Below are 18,030 nucleotides of genomic sequence, written 5' to 3'. Positions count from 1 at the left end.
GAATAATTTTTTAAAGAAGGCAAAAATTAACAACAGGAATGCAGAAGAAGATAAAACTATACCTGGTAGACAATAAAAATATGAAGATGTTATGAACAACCTTATGCCAACTTTACACTTTATATATAAAATATGTATTAATTTTATATATTTATATTTAAATGTGTATGAAAACAGACAAGTCCCTATAGAGAAATAAAACTCAGCAAAATTAAAACAAGCAGAAATAGAAATCCTAGTTAGTCCTAGAGCAGTAAACAAATGGAATCAGCACACGAAACCTTGTCACAAAGAAAACTCCAGGCCTCTCCGTCTCCGCCAGTAAGATCACCCAGACACTCAGAGAACAAACAGTGCTCTCTGTACAAGTCCTTCCAACTTCCTTTCCACACGTCATCCAGGCGGCGTGCGTGACACCACCAACTAATAAGGACGTCGTGGGACACAAACACTGCAGGCTCCTTAACACAGGTGTAAATATCCCAAGCAAATTATCAGTAAACTGAACTGAATCTAGTAATGTATAAAATAAATAACACACTGTGCCCATGTTGGATTTATTCTAAAAGTGCAAGGGTAGGAGGTGAGAAATTTTATTCATGCCATTGACTCTGTTAACAGCTTAGAGAAGAAAAACTGCAGCGTCTCCATGAATCCAGAAGGCACGTGGCCAGGGCAGCGGCACAAGCCCCAGGGGCTCGTCACAGCAGAAGGGGCATGTGCGTAAGAGCCAGTGGCAGGGCAGAATGTCTGAGCAAGGTTTTTCCTCCCCTGTTCTCCCCTGCCCTGCCCTCCCCTCCCTCCTCCTCCTTTCCCTTCTGTTTCCTTTCCTTTTCTTTTTGTTCTTGTTGAGCCAGCTGTTGAGATGGGATCTAGATGTTGGCAGCTTGCTTTGGAGTGCATGCAGTCAGTTTTGCATGGAAAAAGCAAATCCTTTCAATTCTTAACTGGAACATTTTTACAAGCATATATATATATATACACACACACACACACACACACACATACACACTTATAAATATATATGCATATATATATATATATATATTTCCTCACCCAGGGATTTTTTTCATTGCTTTCAGAGAGAGAAGACGGGAGAGAGAGAGAGAAAAATCTGTGAGAGAGAAAAACTGATCAGCTTCCTGTCCGTAGACACCTGGACCAGGAATCCAACTCGCAACCTGGGCGCGTGCCATGGCCGGTACTGGAACCCACGACCTTTCCGCCTACGGGATGACTGCTCCCGGCCCTACTGAGCCATGCGGGCTAGGGCTCTAAGCATATGTATAATAAAATAACCATTTGAGTTTTTGAGAAAAATAAAAGTAATGAGTTTAAAAATATAAAATTGGGGGTGTGTTATCTTGGGGTGAGAGACAGACATGCGATGGGCGGAGGAAATCGGGAAACGGCAATGTTGCTAATGTTCTGGTGCTCAAATTGGGGCGTTATTTTATTAGTCACTCCATTGTTTATGTATATTTGACACCAATTATTGCGTATATATCACATATTTAATCATTTTAAAAAGTGAACTCCACATGCTGTCTCCAAACCTGCTCTCTGGGATTCTCCGTCTCAGAGAAAAACTTCACCTTCCTCTCAGGAGCCTGGGCCCACTCGGCTTCTCCCGTTCCCTCTGCCCCATGCTCAGTGAGATGCTGCACTCCGGCCCTGCACACCTGCGCCACCTCCGTCCACCTGTGCAGCCTGGAGCAGGCTCTCTGTACCCCTCCGTGAGCCGCTGCACCAGCTTCCCCACCAGCTCAGCGGGCACGCCCCGCCCTCCCTCGGCCCCCCACTCCACTGCAGCAAGGGGTAACATTTCCCGGTGGAGAGATGTTCAGCCACCTCCTGCTTAACCGGGGCAGTATCTTTCCACTGGCCCTAGAGTAAACCCCTAAGTCATTAAGAGGCTGTTTACATGGCGTGTTGAACTGGCCCCGCCTACCTCTTCTGAATTCCTTTTCTGCCCTTCTCAGCCTCACTCCCCAAGCACCAGTAATCCTGGGATTCTCTTTGTTCCCTAAAACACACCCAGAGTTTCAGGTCAGAGGGTCTTCCGCCTGACTGAGCTTTCCACCCACCCTACCCTCTAATCATCTTATAGTTTCATTTAAAACATCACTTCCTTCCCTGACTGGTGTGGCTCAGTGGATTGAGCACAGGCCTGTGAACCAAAGGGTCACCAGGCCCATTCCCAGTCAGGGCACATGCCTGGGTTGTGGGCCAGATCCCCAGTGGGGGGTGCACAAGAGGCAACCACACATCGATGTTTCTCTTCCTCTCTTTCTCCCTCCCTTCCCTTCTCTTTAAAAATATTTTAAACAAATAAATAAACGAATAAATAAAGAAATGAAATGTCACTTCCTCCCCTTGCTGGTGTAGCTCAGTGGACTGAGCATAGCTGAGAACCAAAGGGTCACTGGTTCGATTCCCAGTCAAGGCACATGCCTAGCTTGCAGCCAGGTCCCCAGTAGGATGCACAAGACGCAACCACACATTGATATTTCTCTCCCTCTCTTCCTCCTTTCCTTCCCCTCTCTCTAAAAATAAATAAGTAAAATCTTAAAAAAAAATAAAATGTCACTTCCTCATCCATTTCTTTATTTTTATTATTCATTACCAGGTGTAGCCTTTGAAAACCTCTTTCTTGTATGATCTGCCTCTCTTTCTGTATCCCCTGACTTCCAGCCTAATACAGCTCTCCCAGGAAGTCCCGGGAGACGGCAGAGCCGCAGGAAGAGACACAAGATAGAAGGATCCTGGGTTCTCCAATAACCAGGTGGGAACCTGCCCTCCAGTTGCTCCTCTCTCAGAAGCTATCATTGGCTATCTGCTACTGTGGAAAAAATATCCCCAAACTCTGTGGTTTTAAATAAAAAAATTATGAGTAGCAAACTTCCTTATCTTCTGTGTGTATGAATTAAATTTTGGCTCAGTTGGGTAACTGTTTGTGACCTTTATCTATACAATCTTCTAAACCCACTTACATTTCATCCTTAGGAAAAATATTTCTTGGGAATGCTTATTCTGTTTTAATATCTACTTAAATATTTTAAATTATTTTGGTAAGACTTTTAACATATGATAATCAGGTAGTAAGGTATTTTGAAATTTAGTTTGTCAGTTATTTTCCAATAAAGCTGGAACTAAAAAAATAAATAAATATACTAGACCTGGCCCGTGTGGCTCAGTAGACTGAGTTCCAGCCTGTGAACTAACGGGTGGCCAGTTCAATTCCCAGTCAGGGCGCAGGCCTGGGTTGCGGGCTCTGCGCTCTAACCCCGTCACGGAGCTTGCTGAAAGCAGAAGGCGACCGATGGATGTTTCTGCTTCACATCAATGCGTCTTTCCCTCCCTTCCTCCCTCCCTCCCCTGCTCTCTAGAATAAAATAAAAACATAATGCATTTTTAAAAAGAGTTCCTTATATACTACAGATACAAGTGCCTTATCAAACATACGATTCGCAAATATTTCCTCCCATTCTGTGGGTTGTCCATTCACTTTCTGGTTGGTGTCCTCAGAAGCACACCACTGGAATGTTCCGAAGATGTCCGATTTATCCGGTTTCTCTTCTGTGGCTGTGCTTTCAGTGCCATACCCATGAAACCATTATCTAACCCAAGGTCGTGAAGATTTACACTTTGGATTTCTTCCAGACTTTTATAACTTCAGGTCTTACTACATTCAGGCCTCTGATCCACTGGGAGCTAACTGTTGTGTGTGGTGTAAGGCAGAGGCCACGGCCCCATTTGTTGGCAGGACTATCGTCTCCTGTCTCCTCCGCCGCGTTGTCTTGGCACCCCTGTTGCTAATCAGCTGCCTATAAATGTATGCGTTAATGAGGGGCACCCCAAAAAACCCCAGAATTTATGTATAAAAAACTGTGCCTTTATTTTTACATGTTTAAACTTCAGTCATCTTCAAAGTACTCTGTATTTGATGCAATACACCTATTGAGATGTTTTTTCCACTACTCAAAACAGTTTTGTTTTGTTTTTTTTTTTACACATGTAGGGTGTCTGCTCGCAGGAAGGGCACGAGTTCTGTGCCCCTCCACACAGCGCCCCCAGGCTCCTGTTGGGTGTGTTGTACCCTGAGGAGCCATTCCTTCAGGCTCCCTGCTCTGTCCGAACAGTTTTTTAACTGGTCGATGTTTATGCTTTTTAGTGTTTCTGCTATTTTTTGTGTCACCTCTTCCGCATGGGCAAAACATTTCGCTTTGAGGACTTTTTTCATCCCAGGAAACAACAACAAACAAAGTCGCTCAGGGCAAGATTGGGTGAATGGGGTAGAGGGGGTACGGGGATAATGCCACTTTTGGTCAAAAACTGTTAAAGACAGTGTGGTGTGGGCAGGTGTGCTCGTAAATCGCCCATTATGAAATGGGCAAATGCGCTCAAAGAGTCTTCAAAAAAAATTCACTGAAGTGGAACGCAGCTTCTCACAACGCCAGCTAGTACATTGCTACAAATGGGTTCCTAGAACACTCACCTAGTGGTAGAAGCCTGTCCTACAAGGGTCCCTCCTGCCAGAAGATAATTCCAATTTGTTTGGGGTCCCACTTCATATTTCTGGACTCAGTTCCACTCCATTGATTTATTTGTCTATCTTGATTAGTATGGCTTTGTAGTTCTTTTTTTAAATAAAGATTTTATTTCCTTAGTTTCAGAGAGAGGGGGAGGGGGGAGAAAGAGGGAGAGAAACATCAGTGTGAGAGAGAAACGTCGATTGGCTGCCTCTGGTACACACCCCACCTGGGGACAGAAGCCACAACCCAGGCCTGTGCCCGGACCTGGAATCCAAGTGACCACCGTTTGGTTTGTGGACCGACGCCCAGCCAACTGAGCCACACCAGTCAGGGCTGTAGTAAGTTTTAAAACCAGAAAGGATGAGTGCTCCATCTTTATTCTTTTCAAAGCTGTTTCCTCTAGCCTGGATCTCATGCATTTAACATGGATTCTCTTCTTTTTACTTTTTTCAAACACGGAGTCCTCCATGCATTTGCACGTCACCCCTGCACAGGGATCAGCTGATCTTCTCCGTGTCCTTCCCGTGTTGGCACATGCGCTGCCCAAGCGAGCACTCCAAGTGCATTTTAGGGTCCCCTTGTCCATGTCTGCAGTGAAGGCAGCTGGGGTTTTGACAGGGACTGTTGAATTTTTAGGTAATTTTGTGGAGTATTGTCATCAAACAATATTAAGTCTTCGAATCTATGCTTACGAGTTATCTATTTATTCCTGTCTTTCATTTCTTTCAATGATGTCTTGTAACCCTTAGTGTACGAACTTTATACTTGTTACTAAATGTACTCATAAGCATTTTTTGTGTGCCTTGCAAATAGAATTGTATTGATTTCATTTTTGGATCGTTCATTACTAGTATATAAAAATTCAATCGATTTTTGCACATTAATCTTCTATCCTGCAACCTTGCTGAACTCATTTATAAACTCTAATAGTCGCTAGAAAGGCACAGAGAGCTTTATGGGGAGTCAACTCGGTGACAGGTTACAAGTCAAACTGAATAGGCCAACTGAGGTCAACAGGTGGTGGCGAAGGTGGCTGAGGCCAACAAAACGGGACCCAATGCCAATCTCAGGACCGGTCTTGATAAATCTCTAGACCTCGACTGTCCCCCGTATAAAGTGAGGATAGCACCACCTAGCTTATAAACTTAAATGATTGACAGGTAGATCTAAGACGACAAATTTGCACGGCACAAAGTGGGTGCATTATTCCATTAGCTCCATTCTGCCAAAGAACAGTCTGGGTTGACGGCGACCCAGACACAAACTGAAACATCGGGCAGCACGAGAGGAGAGGGAACTGTGCCTATGGCCCAGAACTGATTATACAAGGAGAGTAAAGCTACAGGTACCGGGAGGCTTGCGAGAACGCAGCTTTGAAACCAGTCCTTTTGTACAAAACATTCCCACTCCAAGATTAACTGTATTAAAGGTCTGCCTTCTCTCCAGCCCCTAGCACACTTGACTGCCCCTCCCCTACGTAGCGCAGCAAACGGTCCCGGGGGCGGTAACGATCACCCACCCTCCCACTGACAGTGCCTTCCCCCATTCCCCGCCCACAGGGGTTGGACCTAGTCCTAGGCAACGCTGCCTTCCGCCCCTAGCAACCGCTCACCTGTTTTCTCTTCCTATAGGCCAGTACATTTCCTTTATTTTTCCTTATTGGTCCGCGTAACTCTATCTCGACCAATCAGTAGCAGCCACGGAGACCCAACTCACTCCCTTCCAGTTTGGGGGTAATCATGGAGGAGACAAGATATTTCGTTTTCTGAATCCAGCTTTCTCAGAAAGCTTCTTATTTGCCACACTGTTGTAAACAGCCCCGGAATGAGTTTCTAGAACATTAGTCTTAGGCCTGTAACGTCTACTTCCTGCCTACTCCCCCCCTCCCACGTGGTACGGCCCGCACAATGCTCCACCTTCCAGCCACTTCGAGAGCCTGAGTCCTCTGCTAAGTAGGCGCCACTGAGTGACGGAGACGATACCACCTCTGATTAACAAGCAGCAGAACTCTAACCACCCCCCGGGTTGCCCTATTCCGCTCCGGCCACACATTACATCTCTTGTTCGAACCGTGGGCACGATATGCTGGTGGGGCGACTGCTCCCAGCACCACAGGAGGCACGCGATGGGGGGGGGGACAAGAAAAGGTGCACTTGGTACAGTCCACGCCGCGCCCCGCGCTTCCGGAAGTGAGGTGTCTCACCCTCGAAGTTCCGGCTCGCAGGGGGTGGAGGAGTGTTGTTAACCGGGACGCCTCCGCAGTCGCGGGGATTGAGCGGGCTTGCGGCGTCGGGCTCCTGGTGAGTGGGCCGGGGTCGGGCCGGGGGTCGTGGTTGGAGTCGGGACCTGGACCTTCCCCTTGAGGTCTCCGGGCTTGGCGCGCCTCTCCGCCCGCCACTCACTTTCGGCCTGTCAGATGGCGGTGGGGAGACCTCAGACACCCTCGCGGCCGCTCTCTCCGAGGCTGGGCCCCGCCTGCGACGCTCGCTGCTCCTGGCGCTTCACAGGTGCGCGACCACGGGGCGATCCCGGTCCCTCTGAGCCTCGCCCCTGCATCCTGTCGGTCGGCCGTTTCTCCGGTGCCCCGAATTGACACTGCCCCGGGGGTTGGGGAGCAGCAGGGTTCCAGACTGACGGACCTCGCCGGCTCCCGCGGGGCGCGTGTCGGAGCTGGCCACTCTGGCAGAGCTGTCACCGGCGCTGTCGCCTGCCCGGCTGTGTCCCGCAGCGCCTTAGCTTCTCCTAGTCCAGGCCGCATGTTCCCGCCTCTGGAGTTGTCTTTTGCATCCCACAGCATCAACTTCACTTTTAGGTAGCAGTTCTTCCCCCTCCAATACTGCTGCCTTTCCTCATTACTCCCTAGGGGCGGCGGCTTGGCAGGCAGGCAGCGAGGGAAGAGCCCTAGATTTGAGACAGAACTGATCCAGGCACCAGTGTGATCACTTAACCACTTCGAGTCTCAGTTTCCTGTTTGCAATATGGGGGAGTGAGTCTCTGCTATTCTTGATGTGATTGTGAGGGTGAAACGACTTTTTCTTTCTTGTATTAACTGACTCTGGGTTCCGGGCACTTGCTAGGTTTGCACCGTATGGACATCACACAGTCGTTCCCTCCTTTTCCCATGCAGGTTTCCAGGCCAGGGCCATGTTCCGCACCGCAGTGATGATGGCCGCCAGCCTGGCGCTGACCGGGGCGGTGGTGGCTCATGCCTACTACCTCAAGCACCAGTTCTACCCCACTGTGGTGTACCTGACCAAGTCCAGCCCCAGCATGGCAGTGAGTTGAAGGCTGGGGGAGGGAGGAACTCCTGGGAGGAAAGGAGGAGGTTGCTAGAGAAGGGGTGGGGCTAGAGGGCGAGTAGGAGAGAAGTTGCCTCCAGCTGCTTAACTCCGAGTGAATTGGGATGGGGATGTGGGGAGGTTCCTGAATGCTGAGCCCCAGGCAGAGCAAAGCGGAAGCTGACCGCAAACCAGAGCCTCTGTTTACTCCTAGGTCCTGTACATCCAGGCCTTCGTCCTTGTCTTCCTCTTGGGCAAGGTGATGGGCAAGGTGTTCTTTGGACAGCTGAGGGCAGCAGAGATGGAGGTAAGATGTTTGTGGTCTCAAAGTGAGGGCCAGGGAGCTGTGCGAGCACGCTGTCTGAGCTCCACATTGCTTCTCGCCCAACCCCCAGCACCTTCTAGAACGTTCCTGGTATGCTGTCACTGAGACTTGTCTGGCCTTCACTGTTTTTCGGGACGACTTCAGCCCTCGCTTTGTTGCGCTCTTCACTCTCCTTCTCTTCCTCAAGTGTTTTCACTGGCTGGCTGAAGACCGTGTGGACTTTGTGAGTCGGGTCCAGGGTTCTGTGGAGCGGACGGAAGCCAGAGTGGCCGGTGGGCAGGCTCGTGGAGTGAGGGCTGGGTCTGGGATACGGGGTGAGCTCCAGCTTTCCTGACAGGACCCCTCTTCTGCTCTGCCTCAGATGGAGCGCAGCCCCAACATCTCCTGGCTCTTTCACTGCCGCATTGTCTGTAAGTGAGACCCGTGCGAGGGGCGAGGAGGGAGAGGAGGCACCGTGGAGGGTTTGAACATAAAACGTCACTGCCTGTGGCCCTGTCCCCAGAGCACAGGCTGTGTCCTCAGCCACAGCTGTACAGGAAAGATAATTTAGGAAATTAATTTGCATCACCTCTGTCCTGTTCCACTCCACAGCTTCTCAACTGCCTGGCCCCTCAGCCCTTCGCCCCCTCACCGGGAGCTCGGGCTGCCCCAGTGCCCTGCTAGGCAGAACTGGAGTTCCCAGGGGGCCGGGTGCAGTGGTGTGCTCCCTTGACTAGAGGCTGGGGCCTTGGTGGGCTTGAGGGCGGGAGCTATGTTAGAATACGAGTGGCTGCCGGGCCCTGGGCTGACCCCTCCAACCCCCATTTCGGGGGTCCCCACAGCCCTTATGTTCCTCCTGGGTATCCTGGACTTCCTCTTCGTCAGCCATGCCTATCACAGCGTCCTGACCCGAGGGGCCTCTGTGCAGCTGGTGTTTGGCTTTGAGGTAAAGCTGGCCTGGGAGGTTGGGAGGACAAGCCTGAGGTGGCACTGCACGTGCCTCGAATAACCCCACAAACACTTATCGAGCACCTGCTCTGCGGCCAGCCCCACTCGGGCCACTAAGGAACAGTCCTTGGTCAGTCCCAGCCCTCTGCACCCTCAGCCGGGGAGTCTGGGGAAGGCACAGGAGGAGGCGCCTGTGGAGGAGGAGCCCCAACCTGGCACTCAGGGAGGGCTTCCTGGAGGCTGGTGCCAGAGGAGCTGGCCGTGGACGGACAGAGGGGATTAGTGTGCAGGGCGCTGGCGGGGGAGGGACATGCTGGTCGACAGCAGCCCGCGTTGTCGAGTGCTTGGTGGGTGCCAGACCCGGTGCTGAGTGCCTGCCCTGCGTGTCTCTGAATCAGCAAAGCAGTTAATTCTGTTGTTTTACAGTCAAGCGCAGTGTAGTTCAGAGAGGCCCAGCAGGTCGCCAAAAGTCGCACCAGCTAGTGAGTGGAGGAGCTGGGAAGGCCCCGGCTGTGTCCGCGCCCGTGGCTTGTACTCTCGCACCCTGCTGTGCAGGGGCCTGGGAGCAGCGGCGTGGCTGGAGCAGGGCCGCGCTGTGTGCTCACGGCCGCCCTTCCTCCCCCCAGTACGCCATCCTGATGACCATGGTGCTCACCATCTTCATCAAGTACGTGCTGCACTCTGTGGACCTCCAGAGCGAAAACCCCTGGGACAATAAGGCCGTGTACATGCTCTACACAGAGCTGTTCACAGGTGAGAGGGGCCTGGGCCTCCCCTGCCCCAGGGCCATCGTCCCCGCTCTGCCCCACAGACCCGTGACCGGCCTCTCTCTGTCCCCCCCACCCCCCGCCCAGGCTTCATCAAGGTGCTGCTCTACATGGCCTTCATGACCATCATGATCAAGGTGCACACCTTCCCCCTGTTCGCCATCCGGCCCATGTACCTGGCCATGAGGTGAGCCGCGCCCGCCACACCCCTGCCTCTCTCATCCCGCCCCTCCCTCTCCCAACCGTGACCGAAACTGTCCTTTCAGGCAGTTCAAGAAAGCTGTGACAGACGCCATCATGTCCCGCCGCGCCATCCGTAACATGAACACACTGTAAGCGCCCTGCCCTGGGTGCTCTCCTAGGCTCTGCCCCAGCTGTGGTCCTCCGTCCTCCAGCCCCGGTCCTGACATGTCCTTGGCCTTGGCCTGTCCTGCTCAGGTACCCAGATGCCACCCCAGAGGAGCTCCAGGCGATGGACAACGTCTGCATCATCTGTCGGGAAGAGATGGTGACGGGGGCCAAGAGGCTGCCCTGCAACCACATTTTCCATACCAGGTGGGGGAGCCCCGGGGAGCCTGCGCGTCGGGCACAGGCTCGCGGAGGCGGGCCCCGAGGGGTGCGCTGACCACCGCCCGGTCTTGACTCCCAGCTGCCTGCGCTCCTGGTTCCAGCGGCAGCAGACCTGCCCCACCTGCCGTATGGATGTCCTTCGTGCGTCACTGCCAACCCAGTCCCCGCCACCCCCCGAGCCTGCGGATCAGGGGCCACCACCTGCCGCCCACCCCCCGCCACTCCTGCCCCAGCCTCCCAACTGTGAGTGGCCCCCCGTTTGGCCGACTATCATACCGCCGAGTACTTGCCCTGGGCTGGGAATGGGAAATACTGAGGGGAGTCAGAGTCCCTGCCCAGCAGGAGCTCAGTCTGGGGCGGGGGGTCATGGGGCGGGGGGTCATGGGGTCGGCTGTGAGCTCAGAAAGGACCTACGGGAGCAGAGGACGTGGATCCCAACACCCAGCCCCTTGCCTGTGATTCGGACCTTTTCTCATGACCTCCTGTCCTCTCTCTGCAGTCCCCCAGGGCCTCCTGCCTCCCTTTCCTCCAGGCATGTTCCCGCTGTGGCCCCCCATGGGCCCCTTTCCGCCCGTCCCGCCTCCCCCCAGCTCAGGAGAGGCTGCGGCCCCTCCATCCACCGGTGCAGGTGAGCCTTTCGGGCGCTGTGACGGCCAGGGGTTGGGAGGAATGGAAGCGGAGGCCCTCGGCACTCACTGACTTCCTGTTCTTGCTCTTCAGCAGCCCTTTCTCGGCCCAGCGGAGCAGCCACAACCGCAGCTGCTTCTGCCGCCTCTGCCCAGGCACCTGGCGCTGCCCCCGGCTCCGAGGCTGCCCCCGCCCCAGGCTTCCCCTTCCCTCCTCCTTGGATGGGCATGCCATTGCCACCACCCTTCGGTAAGCAGGGCCACTGGGGAGTGTTCTTGGGGCGGGGGGCGGGGTGTGGGGGGGTGTATTGCCCAGGCAACCCATGCTTAGTCTCCACCTCTCTCCAGCCTTCCCACCAATGCCTGTGCCCCCTGCTGGCTTTGCGGGGCTGACCCCGGAGGAGCTGCGGGCTCTGGAAGGCCACGAGCAGCAGCACCTGGAGGCTCGGCTGCAGAGCCTGCGCAACATCCACACGCTGCTGGACGCCGCCATGCTGCAAATCAACCAGTACCTCACTGTGCTCGCCTCCTTGGGGTACGTCAGCCCAGGGCACCAGGGCGGGCAGCAGGGGCGTGCAGCTGCCGGGAGGTGGCTCCCAGCGGCAGTTCTTCAGTTCTCTTCTGCCACCCTGACACCTGCTGGTGCAGGGCACCTCTCTGAAGGCACGTCCTGGTGGCGCTGAGGGCTCCTGGTGTCTTTGGGTCCTCCCTCTGCGGGAGGTCTGCCTGGATGAGTAGGAGTGAGGGTTACTAGAGAGCTGACTCTGACTCTTGTCACTTGCCACTTTTGTAAAGTCAGATTACTCGTAATGCTCAGTGTTTTAGTTCATCACGTACACCCTCCTGACGTGGTGACCCTGTGACTGGAAATCAGTGGCCCCAACCTGAGACAGCGAGTAAAGGCGGTCACTTGGAGCCAGCCTGGCTCAGGTTCAGGTCCTGGTCCGTCACTCATGTGCTTTGTGACCACCGTGACCTTGCTTGAGGAGAAGGGGTTCTCGTTCCTGTTCACACGTCACACGTCCGCAGTGCCTGGCACCCAGCGAGGAGGGCACAGGCGTGGACGGGGGCTGGAGTCTGAGGCCGGAGTGCTCTGTGGGATGCTCCGTAGGTTCCTTTTAAAAGGCGCCTGACACCCCAGGGTGGAGGCTCTGCAGTGAACGGGCCTGCGTCCCTGCCTCCACGTGGTTTACGGTCGGCCGGGGTGTAGGGTCACAGGAATGCCTGTGTGCGGCGACTATCAGGTGGCCCCTGGGCTGCAAAGGCCATCGGCGCTGGACTCTGTTTTGCGAGGCTAACCGCGGACAGGGCAATCTGCCCGGTCACGCCAGGGTGTCAGACCTGTGCCCACCTCTTGTCCCTTCTCTCCCTAGGCCTCCCCGGCCTGCCCCCTCCGTCAGCCCCTCTGAGGAGACTGCCCCTTCGGTGGTTGCTGCTGCCTCTTCTACCAGCACCCCCAGCTCTGAGGCCACCGCCCTGTCCCCAGGACCTTCCCCACCAGCCCCTGAATCTGAAAAGCCTCCAGGTAGTTGTGGTCAGCCTCTGGAGGGCGGGGAACGGTGCGTGGGGGACGTCTCTGTGTTCCACTTGTGACCTCTCTGTCCCCAGCTCCCGAGTCGGTGGGCACCGAGGAGCTGCCCGAGGATGGGGAGCCTGATGCAGCAGAGCTCCGTCGCCGCCGTCTACAAAAGCTGGAGTCGCCTGTTGCCCACTGACACTGCCCCGGTCCTGGCCCCTGCTCCCAATCTCAGCAGCCCTCGCTGGAACACGTCCGCCACCAAGTGCCAGTTCCCTCCCTGTCTGTACCAGGGAGCAGTACCCCCAGCTCTGAGATGGAGCAGGTGGCATCCCCTAGGCCAAGTGGAAAGAGGCCTAAGGCCCCAGCCGACTCCAGCCCTCCTAGTCCTGGGCAGCCATGGGGGCTGTGGGTCAGTCTCACCCTTCTTCCCCAGCCCGGCGGCCCCGTGTTCCGCTGGGGCCATGAAAGCAGAACAGCACAGCCTCTGAAAGCCCACTGTCCCCCCATCCCTTTGTGGGAGGGGGCAGCGCCTCCGAGCCCCACTTATGTGTCTGGAGTCAGGCTGCAGGGCTGAACAGTATTAGCTCCCATTCCCAAGGGTGGGCTCAAGGGGCCGGGGGCAGCCGGGACCGTGCTCCCTGGCTCACCAGCCGAGACTGGTACCAATGTCCCTTTCTTACCCCAAACTCCCCGGAAGCCCTTTTGTGGTGGTGGCCGTGTCCCTTACGCCGCGTGACATTTCCATGTCTTACTGTCAACCACACAACTCAGGGAAAGGAATGCCTGGGGGCAGAGAAGCGAGAGGGCAGCACCGAGGGACACTGCCCCCCGCCCCCAAGGCCCCTCTCCCCCTGTAGCTGGTCTGAAGTGAGGCTGCCCCCGGTCTCAGCCAGCAGCCACTGCCCAGCCTCCCTCCAGGCCGAGGGCTCGTGTGTCTGCTCCGGGGCCACTGCAAACCCCGGAACGTACGGAGGCCACCTCTCAACGTACAGAACTACTTTTGAGTTTAGAAGAATTGGAGTAACTTCCTCGCTATTTCCTTCAGCTTAAATCTTGTCTTCGAATTTGAATGCTCGACCCTGGAAACAGAAACACCAACACCAGGTTCCTGGTCTTCCCAGGTCAGAGAAGGCTCGGGGCCAGGCGGTCTCCACGGGAGCCAAGGCCTGCCCGGCCCGGTCTTCTTCCCCTTGGTTTTGTGTTACGTGAGTTGCAGAAGAGTTTCAGATGATTATTTAATTTGTAAATATTGTACAAATTTTAATAGCTTGAATTGTATATACAGCCAAATAAAAACTCGCATTAACAATTGGTAGAGCTGGTGTCAGGGTCAGTGAGCCGGGCTCCTTACTCAGGCTGTAGACTCGTGGCCTGGACCCTCCCAGAGGGAGGGTTTATTAACACAAGCCAGCACTGTCCTTGGGCACATTCAACTGTTAGAAACATACACCCGCGTCGTCTATGGCCACACCACCCTGCACGTGCCTGGTCTCATCTGAGAGAGATACCCATATCACACACAAATCGAGACGCAAGGAGGTTAGAGACCAAGGAGGTGAACCAGGCTCTGAACCCTGTCTTAGTCAGTCTGATGCTGGGGTAGGGGGGCAACTCAGGGCTCTGGCCCTTGTGGCAGACCAAGGGTGAGATTCATTGGCAGGGGGTGGGGTGGGGTGGCAGGGACAAAAGGCCAGCTTCCTGCCTGCAAATCCCCTGTCCACCCTTAATACCAGGGCAGCCCACTGGGAAGCAGGCCCTGTGCTGGACTGCTGGGAGCTCCCAGGCACCCCCTTGTGGGCAGTCCAGCTACAGCTCATCACTTAGACTCCTGGAGCTGGAAACCCCATCAGGCTCAACCCTGGTCCAGAATGGAGGTGAGGTAAGTGGGTCTTCTACCTCACCGTGGGCAGAAAGAATGAGCCCAGGGGCTGACGTGGGCACACTGTGCCCTTGTGCCCAGCACTGCCCTTGGAACTGAAGACTCCTAGGCCTGTGCCATTCACCTGCATTCTCTGTCACCTCCAACAAGCCAGGTCGCCTAGAGCAAGGGCTTGAGAACCTTTGCAGCGGGGAGTCTGGAGGGCCCAGGAAGGCAGCCGCCCAGCGGGCCTGTCCTGTGCTGCCGTTCTCCGAACTTGGCTGAGCTACTGCTTTCGCCAGAGGGGCAGTCAACAACCTCCAGTATTTGAGTAGCTGAGCCCAAGGGGCCCCAATGAAGAAAAAGCAGCAACAGACTTAGCTGGTGTGACTCCATTGGTTGGAGGGTCGTACAATACAGTGAAAGGTCATGGGTTCGATTCCGGGTCAGGGCACATGCCTAGGTTGTGGGTTCAGTTCCCCACTGGGACACACACAGGAGGCAACCGATCGATGTTCCCCTCTCATTAATGTTTCCCTCCCTTCCCCTCTCCGAATTCAATATGCATGTCCTCAGGTGAGGATTTTAAGGGAAAAAAAAAAAAAAGGCAGGAACAGACCAAATCAGGGATGGTAGTGGCAGGAGAAAGCAACTAATGCCCCCACTAGCTCGGCTGTTTCAGGTGCACAGGCAGCAAACACAAGGGCCGCTTGTTTCATCCGGCCAGGCACCTCATTTCTACTCGGCAGCAGCGCCGAGCTCTCGCTTAACTGTTAAGGAGTAGTTACATTTCTACAGTCCTGAAATTACATTCGGTCCTTTGAAGGCAACCGTGAGGCTGATGTGGCCCCCGGTGACAATGAGCCTGACACCCCTGCTCTGGTGGGTCTCCAATGTCAGACAGCCCTCGCCCAGTGCTGGTGCCTGTACAAATGGTCCTGTTTCCCCTTCATGCAGGCAAGCTCCAAGGCCCTTTAGCCCTCACTCTACCCTGCCCCAGCCCTTAGCCCGGGTCTCTGCACCCCCATCCCAGTTGCTGCAGCACCCACCTCCCGAGACTCCCTGGACCCCATCTGTGGGGGATGCTGTCGAGCAGGCTGCTCAGCTAGGTCTAGAAGCCCTTCTCCAGGAGCCAGGCTTTTAGCTGCTGGTCAAAGTAGCCCTTGATCCGCAGGGTGCCTGTCACCTCATTGACCTGGGTGATAGGTGTCTTCCCCAGCAGTGGGCTCAGAAAATCTTCCACGTCCTTCTGCAGGGCCTGGGGGAAGATAACAAAGCCAGCCTGGTCAAAAAACTGTCACTTCTAGAGGACTCCCATTCCTTCAGCCCTGGAAGGGTCACAGTCACACCCTGGCTGCCCAGGCACTTACCCAAATATCTCCCTCCACCTTCCGGATCACAGTCATCTGGCGGTTGCCATGCGTGATGTCCTTATAGACAGGGATGTTGTGCATCCGAGAGCGCCGCACAAAGTAGGGCAGGCTGGGTGCAGGGTCTGGGACAGGGAGGACAGCGATGAGCTAAACCTTCCCAGGCTTCATCCCACGGCAGCACAGGGAAAGTGCAGTGACGGCAAAGCCTCGTCCAGACCTCAGGTCAGGAGACCTGCTCCTTCCCCACCTTTAGTGCCAGGACACTGGTACCCAAGGCCCATCACAGGACCAGGCACCAGAAGGTGCTCAAGAAGAAATGAAGTCAGGACCACACTGTGCCTCCCTGGATCTCTGGCTCCCCCTAGGGGACCAATTCTTGCCTTTCTCCTCTGGGTCAGGGAGGCTAAAGTGAAATCTCAGGCACAAACGGACAGAATTTAAAAGCCCTGAACACTGACCACATGCTGGACTCTGCACTAAGTGTTTTATACGCCAAGGAGATCATCTCCATTTTGCTGAAACTTGGGAGAGGCTGACACAAGATCATGCTGGTGGTGAAGAGCAGAGCCCAATTTGGACCCAGAACTGCCCAGCTCCCAAGCTGTATTTTCAATTGCAATACATGGCCTATGGGGTGTGTTGCGGCAGGGGGGTGGGGGTGGTCCAAGCTCTTGGGTCTTCCCTCTATGCTTCACTTCTCCTGCATGGGAAGACCTTATCCCAATGGTGTGGGTGGATGTTTATCTGTAACACAGGGCTCCAGTCCTGGGCCCTTCCACGAACATGAGATAGATGCTAGCCTCGAGAGATCTCAATGCGAATCCTGAACCCACTGAGGAGTTCAGAATCTCAGCTGGGGCAGGTTGACCACTAAGGAGGGGTACTTCCCTGCAGCCTTCACGCCATCCCCATTATCCAGCTCACCTCTGGGGGGCTGCCAGCCACTAGGAGTAGGATAATGTTCATGCTTTGGGGGCTTTGGGATGCTGGTGGCGGGTAACAGGCGCTCCACAAACTGGTATTCATCCACAGACTCCACAAAGCTGGGGTAATCAGGAGGTGCCTTGCTCTGGCTCTGAGGCAAAAACAAAAAGCCACATCTCTCCATCAGCCCACTCACCACCCACCCAACATAGGACAGACAGAACTTCAGTAATCAGAGGAAGGAAACACTGCAGGCCGAGAGAATGGCACACACAAATGGCTGGAGACGAAAAAGCACCAGACTTCCGTTTATCCTGGCGCAGGTGGGACTGGGAAAGAAGTTCAAGCATTCTGAGGAGCCTGCCTCTCTTGGGACTCAAATGACAAGTGTGTGTATACTTCTGAAAAGTCAATTAACTGGAACTCTGGCCAATATGGCTTATTTCAGGATTGAAGTTTCACCTACACGTTCTACTGAAATATTCTAGTTCTGGGTTAGGCACTTTCAGCAATTGTGATAGTTTTCCTCTCATCCTCACCTGACACGATTCTCTCTTACCTGGAAGGTTTCAGCCTCATTTGGACAGACACCACCAAGCACTCACTTAATTGTTACAATGCTACAAGTTACGTATTTTATTACACACTTTTTGAATCCAAGGAAGACTAAGACATTAAGCACTCTCCCTAAGGTCATACTCCAGAAGCTGTCTTCCCATCCTCCAGCCTTAAGATCCTTCTTGGACACTTTTCCCACAAATACTCCGGAGGCCTGATTGGCCCCGGGGTTACAAAGGGCACAGGGATGCAGGATAAAGCAAAGGCTCTGCTATGTCGTGAGCTCTAGGTTCTCAGAAGCGGGCCGACCTCTGGACCCTCCGGGGCGGTTTCCCCTTCAAAACAGTAGGCTGCGAGGGTCGATGTGCAGCCCCTCCCAGTTCTGACCAGCCAGGGTTGTCCTCCAATCAGGTTCCAAGGCCCCACACGCCGAAGCACACACTGGTCCGTGTCACCTTCCTTCTCAATCTAGAATCTCAGCTACAGAAAAGGTCTCCCTGGTCACATGGGGAAACTAAGGCCCCAAGTAGGAAAGTGACTTGCAAAGTTACATGGAATAACAGTGAGCCTCACACCCAGCCCTCTGCTCTCAGCGCCAACCTCCTGCTCTCACCTGCTGCCGTAGCCCACAGCCCGGCTGGACACCGACTCTCCAGCCCTGCAGCGAAGCACGGAACATGGCCGCCGCCATGTTGAACTCTCCCGTACATTAGCTCTCTGCGCGCGCAACCACCCTGGTCCCGCCCCTTCCTGAGTACGCCTCTCCCGAC

At 54.4% G+C, this 18,030-nt stretch overlaps 2 protein-coding genes and 1 non-coding gene across 6 annotated transcripts; 1 reads left to right on the top strand and 2 right to left on the bottom strand.

Annotated features, from left to right (window-relative positions):
- Nucleotides 1-4,013: 4,013 nt before the first annotated feature.
- On the bottom strand, nt 4,014-4,137 carry LOC114501214. The gene has a single exon (XR_003684966.1). It is a non-coding gene; the product is annotated as a small nucleolar RNA SNORA11 (small nucleolar RNA).
- Nucleotides 4,138-6,687: 2,550 nt separating this feature from the next.
- On the top strand, nt 6,688-13,862 carry SYVN1 (synoviolin 1). Of its 4 annotated transcripts, none has more exons than XM_036029715.1 (16): nt 6,688-6,835; nt 7,663-7,811; nt 8,028-8,120; nt 8,209-8,361; nt 8,476-8,548; nt 8,960-9,063; nt 9,692-9,818; nt 9,920-10,019; nt 10,099-10,164; nt 10,271-10,387; nt 10,482-10,645; nt 10,902-11,030; nt 11,126-11,278; nt 11,377-11,563; nt 12,402-12,553; nt 12,637-13,862. In XM_036029715.1, the coding sequence occupies exons 2-16, from the start codon at nt 7,680-7,682 to the stop codon at nt 12,741-12,743; spliced, it is 1,857 nt and encodes a 618-aa protein (XP_035885608.1). In that variant the 5' UTR covers nt 6,688-6,835; nt 7,663-7,679; the 3' UTR covers nt 12,744-13,862. The 4 variants fall into 4 exon arrangements, with proteins under 4 accessions (XP_035885608.1, XP_035885607.1, XP_028371203.1 ...); XM_036029714.1 differs by having other exon boundaries at nt 6,695-6,835; nt 11,123-11,278; XM_028515402.2 differs by having other exon boundaries at nt 6,745-6,835; nt 8,500-8,548; nt 11,123-11,278; nt 12,637-13,853.
- Nucleotides 13,779-18,027, bottom strand: MRPL49 (mitochondrial ribosomal protein L49). Its single transcript, XM_028515403.2, has 4 exons — nt 17,874-18,027; nt 16,703-16,853; nt 15,776-15,900; nt 13,779-15,663 (listed from the first exon to the last, which is right to left on the bottom strand). The coding sequence occupies exons 1-4, from the start codon at nt 17,949-17,951 to the stop codon at nt 15,517-15,519; spliced, it is 501 nt and encodes a 166-aa protein (XP_028371204.1). The 5' UTR covers nt 17,952-18,027; the 3' UTR covers nt 13,779-15,516.
- Between the last annotated feature and the right edge of the window lie 3 nt (nt 18,028-18,030).

The sequence above is a fragment of the Phyllostomus discolor genome, chromosome 6 (genome assembly GCF_004126475.2).
Source record: "Phyllostomus discolor isolate MPI-MPIP mPhyDis1 chromosome 6, mPhyDis1.pri.v3, whole genome shotgun sequence".
Lineage (NCBI taxonomy): Eukaryota > Metazoa > Chordata > Mammalia > Chiroptera > Phyllostomidae > Phyllostomus > Phyllostomus discolor.
The sequence above is the reverse complement of the archived record's forward strand: the minus strand, read 5'-3'. Positions and strand labels throughout refer to the sequence as shown.